The sequence below is a fragment of the Anneissia japonica genome, unplaced genomic scaffold (assembly GCF_011630105.1).
Source record: "Anneissia japonica isolate Jap-2015-1 unplaced genomic scaffold, ASM1163010v1 scaffold493_len2256704_cov171, whole genome shotgun sequence".
NCBI classification, from domain to species: domain Eukaryota; kingdom Metazoa; phylum Echinodermata; class Crinoidea; order Comatulida; family Comatulidae; genus Anneissia; species Anneissia japonica.
The window spans coordinates 1,463,757-1,473,478 of record NW_022727062.1 but is presented as its reverse complement, the minus strand read 5'-3'; the positions used below and the strand labels follow the sequence as shown (position 1 = coordinate 1,473,478).

Below are 9,722 nucleotides of genomic sequence, written 5' to 3'. Positions count from 1 at the left end.
ATTCATAGGCCTATTCTTTCAACATCATTACACATTGAGGCCCTTCTTTTAGGTAAAACGATCTATCTTAAATTTTCTTTCTTGAGTTTGAGAATATGTGTTATAACTTCGAAGGCAAAAGAGAGCAAGCACAAGCTTGAATATTAAAAAATTCGGGAAGCGTGCGAACAATTTTTTTTTTTTTTTTAAATTTTAATTTTGTCGGAATTGATCAAAACTCCCTAAAATGTGTAATTTTTAGAGGAAATTGGCCTACCTCAACAAGAAATGCTCTTATGTTATATATGGCCACATTCATTTTTTTAAAACTGAATATACGCATTTTCCTTATGGCTAGATTTATTTATTACAAACATATTCTTTCAACATCATTACACATTGAGGCCCCTCTTTTATGTAAAACGATCTATCTTAAATTTTCTTTTTAGAGTTTGGGACTATGTGTTATAACTTAGAATGCAAAGGAGAGCAAGCACAAGCTTCAACATTAAAAAATGCGCGCGAAGCACGCGAAAATTTTTTGTTTTTTTAATTCTAATTTCGTCGGAATTTATCAAAACTCCCTAAAATGTGCAATTTTTAGAGGAAATTGGCCTACCTCAACAAAACATGCGATTTAAAATTTGAGGTTTTCAGGCACTTTCCCGAGTGAAAAGGGCATTCAATGTGGAAAGATTTTCCACAGATGAATATTTTCCCCTTGTCCCCCGGTGCTTACGCCAATGCGGAGAATATCTGGCGGATTAGATCAAATGCGCTATGGACACTTTTTGAAGTGGAGAAGGGGTTGCAGGCCGGGGTATTGTGATATCTGTTCATTATATCTTCCTTTTTATTCTTGTCTTTATTTTTCTCTTCTCTTTTTCAACATTCCTCCCCCGGGAAAATTTCGATTTCTAGATGGCGGGAAATGAGCTTTCCCAACTTCTGACGTGTCTTTAATTACTTTTAAGTTCTTCAAAATTCAAGGTTTTCCACTCTTGAGAACGGGTCAGGTAATTTTTTCCCATTGTTATTACAGTAAATAGGGCTTATGTGTCTATACATACATAACAATTTTAAAAAAATGAGTAGTTGCATACGAATTTTCCATGAATCGATGAATCCCAAAAAGAAAGGGGGGTCCGGAGGTTCTTCCCCAGGAAAATTTTGATACCTAGAAGGTGGGAAATGAGCTTTCCCGACTTCTAAGGTGTCTTTTAAATTAAAGTCATTAAAAAATACTTCAGAAGTCGGGAAATCTCATCCACCATTTAGAAATCAACATTTTCCCGGAAAGAACTCGAACTTCCCTTTCTCTGGGTTCATTGATTCATTATAATAATTTTCAAGATTGGAACACCTTGAATTTTGAAGAACTTGAAAGTAATTAAGTTCTTCAAAATTCAAGGTTTTCCACTTTAGAAAACGGTCAGATAATTTTTCCCATTGTTAATACAGTAAATAGGCCTTATGTGTGTATACATACATAAAAAAAGATTGAGTAAGTTGCATACGTAGTTTTTCCATGAATCGATAAATCCCAAAAAGAAAGGGTGAGGGGGGGGGGGGAAGGGGAGGTCATGTGGTTCTTCCCCGGGAAAATGTTGATTCCTAGGTGTCGGAAAATGAGCTTTCGCGACTTCTGTGGTGTCTTTTAACGACTTTTAAATTCTTCAAAATTTAAGGTTCCCCCCCCCTTGAAAATGATTCAATTAATCAATGAACTCCAAAGATAAAGGGGGTCCGGGTTCCCCCGGAAAAAAATTTGATTTCTAGATGGCGGGAGATGAGCTTTTCGACTTCTGAAATGCCTTTAAATGACTTTTAAAATTCAAGGTTTTCCACTCTTGAAAAAGGTCAGGTAAATTTGTCTCATTTTTCATTTTATTTGTGTGTACATACATAAACAAATGAGTAGTTGCATGCGTATTCTTTTTTCCATGAATCGACAAATCCCAAAAAGAAAGGATGGTCCGGGGGTTCTCTCCCGGGAAAATTTTGGTTCCTAGATGATTTTTGGTGGTGATGTTTGCGCTTTAAAAATCGTTATTATTATTATTATTATTATGGCGGGAATTGAGCTTTCCCGACATTTGAAGTGTGTTTTAATGAATTTTATGTTCTTCAAAATTCTAATGTTCTAATAGCAAAAAAAAAAAAAAAAAAAAAAAAAAAAAAAAATAATGCAAATANNAAAAAAAAAAAAAAAATCAGCTCACGGGTCCTGAAAAGATAGGTTTAGAATTCTTTTCTTTTTCTCCTTTTTTGTTGCCAAGGGAGGGGTCAGGACCCATGACGCCCCTCCCCCAGATCCGCCAATGTGAATTGCGAGAAAATGTAACTCGTACTGGATAAACATTCTCTTTAGCATCCTTCTCCTCCTTCTTCCCTTCTTCTTTTTTTTGCATTTCCGATCATACAAAAATCTCCAGACATTATATATTTTTCCGCCAAAAATATGATTTGCCTGGTATCTATCCCCGTTGCATTACATACGATGTTGCCTCTGTTTATGAACGCAGAAACAGAGCACCACTGTGCGACACAGTCTCTGGAAAATGTTAACTGCTCTTTGTGAAATCTCAGCGAAGAGGAGTGCGAGATTGCCAAACTTAACATAACTCTACCTCAAAATGACAAAGCTACACCATTGATAAATGAAACTGCTTGCCGATTTCGGAACATCCTGGCTAGTGAATTCAATCCATATATGAACGATTCGCTCAATGAATCGTTTGAAACAGTTCAGTGTGATACTTGGATCTACGATAAATTTATTAACGTCGGTTGTTCATACTTTATGATAAATACGTCTTAGATTTAACTCACTTCAATTAAGTCGTTTATATAGACAGATAACCACAACATATTTTTTTCTCACTCATAACCATTCCACTGTCCTTTCGGTTTCTGGGTGAATTCCTTTTCAAAGGTGCAGTCATGCAAAACAAGGATACTTCTGAATTCCGTCCTAATCCATATAATAGAGTAGTTCTATGTCTTTTATAGCTACACGTATCACTCTATTGTGGCGTATTTAAAAGACGATTGCACATCCATTTTGATTTCGTGTGTCATCTTTCTAAAATATTTATCCTATAACAGTGTGATGAGGTTTCTTCGGCAAATAGGGTAGGCCTATTTATTCCAACTCAGTAAGTATAGATATGCTATTATTTTCACATTTTTCTACTATTTTGATTAGAAATGTACAGAAAGATAACTCGATGAAATTCTGTCACCTCAATCTAATAGGAACTTTATGTAAATAAGGTAGCTTAGAGGTATTGCTTTTGCTTCTCTTGCTGAAGCTGGCCGGTTCAGTCGGGTTTTAATTGGAGTCGCTTGTCTCCTCGAATAACCCTCATATTGAGAGTTACGCGGGTTAAGGACATTGTTTGTATCCGTAGTGTGTTTATTATGTTGTAGTTATGTTGGACAGCACTGCCCTGTATGTCTGTCATGGGTCCCCGGGGCCCCAGCCCGAATTCTCCGATTTCTTATAAGAATGAGGGCCAATAAATAATAATTATTATTATATACATTAATTATTGGATTTTTTTTTGTTCAATACGATAATATTTTATCTGATAATAGAGCAAGATTTCTTTTTACAAATTCACGAACATTCTTAGATAACATTTTACATATTCACCAACAAAAATAAAGATGCAGTAAAGCCAAACTATTGGACTTTTTTTCGATCGGTGACTTAATGAAAGTGAAAAATTTTATAGATATTTTGCAGGAGGAATCCAATTTTTAAAGATTATTGTATTACAACTTTATTGAAAAAAAATCATTAAACAAAATACTACAAGTTTTGGTTCAATATGCATCACTGTATGATTTCGCAATTTAACATAGGGCCTAAATATAAAGTTAATACGAATTTAAGAACATCATATTGTACTTAGCATCTTCTTTAAGCACAATGCATACTGCTTTAGACAATGTTATTTAAATTAGGTAAGAACACCCAATGCTCTTCTTTTGGTATGTCTTAAAGGAAATACAGAATTTGTTATATTACTTCTTGTTTATGTGCATACATGTAAATCATTTAGCCCATCGTTGTTGTTGTTATTGGTGTTGTTACCATAGTCGCCACCGACATCGGATCAACACGTCGTTTTCCTCTCAGTTGCAAACGTGCTTATTATTTTTGACTTTATTACATTAATATCATCATTAAAATTTTCATTATTGTTAATATTATAGTTGCTGTTATTATTAGTATTGCAGTAATTGTTATTAATACTGTTATCGTTATAGTTATTGTTTTTAATGATATTGCAATGATATTATCATTATTATAGTATTATTATTGCCACAATTATAACATTATTAATATAATTAGGACTTTCATAATTAGTTGGAGGACTAGTATGATTAGAAATAAACAATTTGTTCATGTCTACACTTTCATTATTAATAAATTTAATTTCACAGATAAATGTAAAAGTAAATTGTTGAAGAATCAGCTTTTGATGGTAAACATAAAGATGGAACGTATTCTGACAAGAGCGAGTGCGCTATTTTTTATCTTGTTGACTGTTGTATTGCTGAGAATAGTATACAATCGAACCTCGTCTAATAGAGGACTACAGAAGGATTTAAAAATTAAGCAGACTGAGCTTTCATCAAATGAAGGCTTTCAGAAAGATGTACTTATCCCAATAGTTAAGGATGACATTTGCCGTGATTGCAAATATTGCTACACCTCTGGATTCAGAATAAAATGAAGGCACTCCCAATAAAACAGTTGCGCCAAAGTGGATGTGAACAACGGTTACCGGATGCGATAATAATAGGCGTGAAAAAATGCGGAACAGGAATCCTGAGACACTTTATTAGTTTTCATCCACAAATAGCTCCCGTGCGTGAGGCGATTGACTACTTTACAACACGTTATTCCAAAGGAATAGACTGGTATAAATCGCAAATGCCATATGCGTTAAGAAATCAGACAGTGCTAGACAAATCCCCTGGTTATTTTGCGCCACAAACCTGCGATAAAATCAGAAAGGATTTACCTTCGGATGTGCGTATAATTGCTATATTACGTGATCCAGTCGCACGTGCTGTATCCGACTTTGTTCACATACATGCTGCCCTAGAGAATGCTAAAAAGAGCGGGTCTGGTGCCTATGAAAAAGACGTCGCAAGACTAGGGAAAAGTTATGACCTCGTCAGCTCTCTTGAAGATTCTCTAATAGATGCCAATGGAAATGTAAGAATTGAAAATGGTATAATAAAAAAGGGAATATACGTAAACAACTTAGGGTACTGGTTTAAACAATACCCAAGAGATCAAATACTTCTTATTGATGGAAATGATTTAACTAAAAATCCATACAAAGTTATGCAATCCATGGAGTCATTTCTTGGACTGCAAACATATTTTACCGAAAAACATTTTTATTTCAACCCAGTAAAACGTTTCTATTGTTTAGCTCGTCCAATTAATGAGTGTATGAAAGGATTTAAGGGTCGACCACATCCTGTGTTGTCACAAGATATTACGAAGAAATTACAGGAATTCTTCAATCCTTTTGATAGGAAGCTTGAGGAGATTACGGGCCAGACGTTTTCATGGGTGAGAAGAAATTAATTAGGATATAGTTTTTAATATTCAATCCGAAAATTCATCATATTAGCGAATAGCTTGCTTTACCAGCTTAAATAGTGAAACAATATACAAAGTTTGTTGCATCGAGTAAACGAATTCTTCCTATTGTAAGATCTATTGATTAAAGATTGTTAGCACTACTAGGCCTAACTGTTAACTAATATTTAATGAATGTATCTAAACGTGTTTTTTTAATTTAAAAAAAAATTTTTTTTTTTGTAAAAACGTAAATAAGTTCAGAACGTAATTTCTGACTAAATAACATTGAAAATATTGCTTCAAATGTCATGGAAAACTTTCAACCATCGCTTGGCAAAAATCGGTATTTTTGTTATATATATATTTGTGTCGCACGAGTGCAGAATCTTGGCGATTAATCATGAGGGCGTTATATTATTGCATTGTGGGTAGCGTGCGTAATTTATTAGCACACATCTTCCATATGCGGTCTTTTACCATACTGCTTTCATACCGTATTGACGTCATCTATTTTTAAAATTCCCTCCCCCTGATTCCCCCACTGACTGACTGACTAGGATGTATTGTATATTAGGACAGCTTTACTAGGCCTATTACATTTAATAAGACTACGAGTTATTGTCGGCTGCCCATTTTATATATCTGGCTATAGTTAATTGTATTTATTGTTTTCATCATTTGTTAATAAAATGAAAATTTCCATCCAAACTTTGGTTGTTATTTTTCATTGCGTCGTAAACGATCTCGCGCGGCATAAAATACGGAGGGTTCTCCAACGGGGAAAATTTAGATTACTATAGATGGCGGGAAATGAGCTTTTCTGACTTCTAATTTTCCCATTGTAACAAAAAAATTTCAGCTCACGGGTCCTGAAAAGGTAGGTCTAGATTCTTTTTTATTTATTTATTTTAATTTTGTTTTGCCCAAAGTTTTAAGGAGCAAGGTTAGTCCCCTGCCACACACCCCCACCCCATCAGATCCACTAAAATGTTGACAGAGAGAAAACATTTATTTGTGGACCGTTTCATTTTAAAAACTGAGAAAACACTCTTCAGACCAACTGTACTTTACATGGTTATAAAAATTTTCAGCCCGGCGGGGAAAAAAAACCCAATGCGGCGGAGAGAAAACATGTATTTTCTACATATTAGTAGACTCTAAATTCGACTAAAAGCCTTTGAAACCCCTAAATTGTCTAAATTTTCGGGGGCTTCTCCCCCTGGACCACTGAAATCAAAGCTCGACCACGTCCAGTTTGCTTTCGTCGGGATCTACGCCCACTTTTTCTCATCAAATACATCCGGTCCCCCATCAGGCAAATCCTGGCGCCACCCCTGAAACTTGCCACAAATTTCGCTAATAAAACATGGAGGAGAATAATAAATTTCGTTAAAAAAAATGACTTAAAATGACGTACTTCCGGTGAAGTTTAAATAATAACCATAGAGCTATTAAACAACTAGAGTGCTGAAAAGATGGCAAAGCAATGCGGAGTTATGTATGCGTACCATCCAAGATGACCGTCGTAGTTTTAGCGCCACCCTCAGGCTTAGTATACATATTATTACCATAAATAAGCTTTCTGACTGACTATTGTTTCATTAATGATAATGTGTAATAACAAATTAGTAAACAATCGTAGCCCAATTAAGGCCAAGTGTTGCATCTTATTTAAAAATAAAGTACCAAGGAATAGGAATTAAAAATGTGTACATTACACCCATACACCGCAACGCTCGAGTTTCAAACATACTGGTAACTAGCTGTATCAAAGATCTTATAAACACAAGATAGCGTTCTCCGGGATTTACGCGTGCAAATTCTGTAATAAGGCATGAATGGCGCCCTCTTGCTAAATTGGAAACTTTTGACCCTTGACCGCTCTGATCTGACCATACAGTACACCGCCTGTGAACATCAGAACAGGAACCATTCAGATCCATGGCAACAGATAGGACGCCCTCTTCCAAAACTTATTACTTTTTCTCTTCGGTAATAGCGCATGAATGGCGCCCTCTTGCTAAATGGGAAACTTTTGAACCTTGACCGACGCTTCTATTTGTTACGCGTCAATCGCGGAGAACGCTATCTTGTGTTTATAATATATTTGGCTGTATTGAACTTTCTGTGTAAATTGAGGGCGCAATTTCAAATGATGGTGCTTTGGCGAAATTTGATTGGCTAAATCTATGGCAGCCATCTTTGATGTTACACACACACAGCTCTGCGTATTTTGAACATCAAATACATTGTAGTTAGCGCTCTAGTATTCTTATTATATCTCTATGAAAATAACAGATCTCAAAGGTCGGTCGAAGGTTCTGACGTAAATTCCCCATAATACACTATTCTCTCGAAAATATTAGATTGTTAGGTAATTCCAAGAAGTATAACAGTTACCTATGTGCAAATGTACTCCCGAAAGTTCTTTATAATAGACCTTTCCGGGAATAGACCTCGATTTCTTTTTTTTTTTTTCGAATTAGCATATTCCGTCTCTAAATCAAAGATCTTATAAACACGAGATAGCGTTCTCCGCGATTTACGCGTAACAAATAGAAGCGTCGGTCAAGGTTCAAAAGTTTCCAATTTAGCAAGAGGGCGCCATTCATGCGTTATTATACCAAAGAGAAAAAATAATAAGTTTTGGAAGAGGGCGTCATATCTGTTACTATGGATTGGAGATGGTTCCTGTTCTGCTGTTCACAGGATTGATACCCTAAAGGTAAAATCGCGCGGTGTACGGTATGGTTAGAACGGTCAAGGGTCAAAAGTTTCCAATTTGGCAAGAAGGCGCCATTTATGCCTTATTACAGAATTTGCACACGTACGTAAATCGCGGAGAACGCTATCTTATGTTTATAAGATCTTTGCTCTAAATTAACTTTCTAGTTGGTGGCGCTGTTCAGAATGAGAAACATAAAAATTAAGAGACTGAAAGGCATATGGGACTTAATAATTTAGGAGATTTTTAGTCAATTATTATTACAGTAATAATGGTTATTATTGTTACTATTCCAATGATATGGGGGTATACACACATATAATTACATAATTAATAAATGCAGATATCTGCATTTATTGCTTTAATGACTTATATATATTGTTAAGATTATAGTTTATCCTGTAATTAACTAATTAGTGTACCAGGTAATGTGACGCTTTCCCTATATACACAGCCTCTCATACTTCTCATCCATTGTAGTATCTTATCGCCCACCCATTCTTTGTTTATACCGGCTTTGAATTAACTATGTACACTACGTTGTATATATTAATCAATTAGGCTTACCTCAGAATGTTTATTTTATTTCAATCTTAGGAGTGGACAAGGTATTCTTTATGACAATTATAGCTCTTTTAAAAAAAAAAAGATTATTAAATTTCCTGGTTGGGATAAATCAATATTTTTAGAGTTTATAGACTAAAGTATAGTCTTATTTATAGTACATTTAAAAACAGAAAGCATGTTTTTCACATCCCTAATATACACCCTATATTATTAGGGATGAATAAGTAAGAATAAGTTGTCCTGAGATTTCTTCTTACCACCCACTAACAGGATTAACATAGGACGAGCAAGACAGAATGCTATGTACAATCAAAGACGACTACCATTAGGTTTTGTTTTATTTGCACAGCTGACCCCGTATTATTTTAGACGTAGGCTATAATATCAGTATCCGAGCAGATTTTATTTATCGATTTTTAAAAAATCTCAATTGAATCTTCGCAAACGCAGTCCGAATTTTGGACGTTAGGGTCCGATATAAATGCAGCAATGTTAAGAACCTAAAATGATTGTATGATGTTTAAAATTTGCCAGTTTTTAAGCTTAAGCCACATAATGAATTAGGTATATAGTAACCTGCTTTTTAACTTTCATTTAACAAAATTTACACTCGCAGTTGTAAATTTTATTGCGGCAACATTTTACAAAGAATCAATAAAATTCACAAAAATATGAAAATATGTTTAAAATTAAACATTAAAAATTGAAAGAGTCTAATACAGTTTGATAAAAACACGGTTAAAGTTTAGAGGAAAATTTAATATCATTTATAACTAAACAATAAATGAGATCCATATTCTGCACTGAGAATTAGGCTTTATAGATATTGATTCCCAC

General features: G+C 34.7%; 2 protein-coding genes across 3 annotated transcripts in view; one reads left to right on the top strand and one right to left on the bottom strand.

The window, feature by feature from the left end:
• The window catches only part of LOC117113493, a 24,912-nt gene that overhangs the window by 10,390 nt on the left and 4,800 nt on the right, over positions 1 to 9,722 (bottom strand). The gene's annotated exons all lie outside the window — the stretch shown is intronic.
• Positions 3,008 to 6,301, top strand: LOC117113492 (heparan sulfate glucosamine 3-O-sulfotransferase 5-like). 2 transcript variants are annotated; one of them, XM_033256835.1, is made up of 2 exons: positions 3,008 to 3,137; positions 4,435 to 6,301. In XM_033256835.1, exon 2 carries the CDS (start codon positions 4,724 to 4,726, stop codon positions 5,594 to 5,596), a length of 873 nt encoding a protein of 290 aa, XP_033112726.1. In that variant the 5' UTR covers positions 3,008 to 3,137; positions 4,435 to 4,723; the 3' UTR covers positions 5,597 to 6,301. The 2 variants fall into 2 exon arrangements, with proteins under 2 accessions (XP_033112726.1, XP_033112727.1); XM_033256836.1 differs by having other exon boundaries at positions 3,058 to 3,114.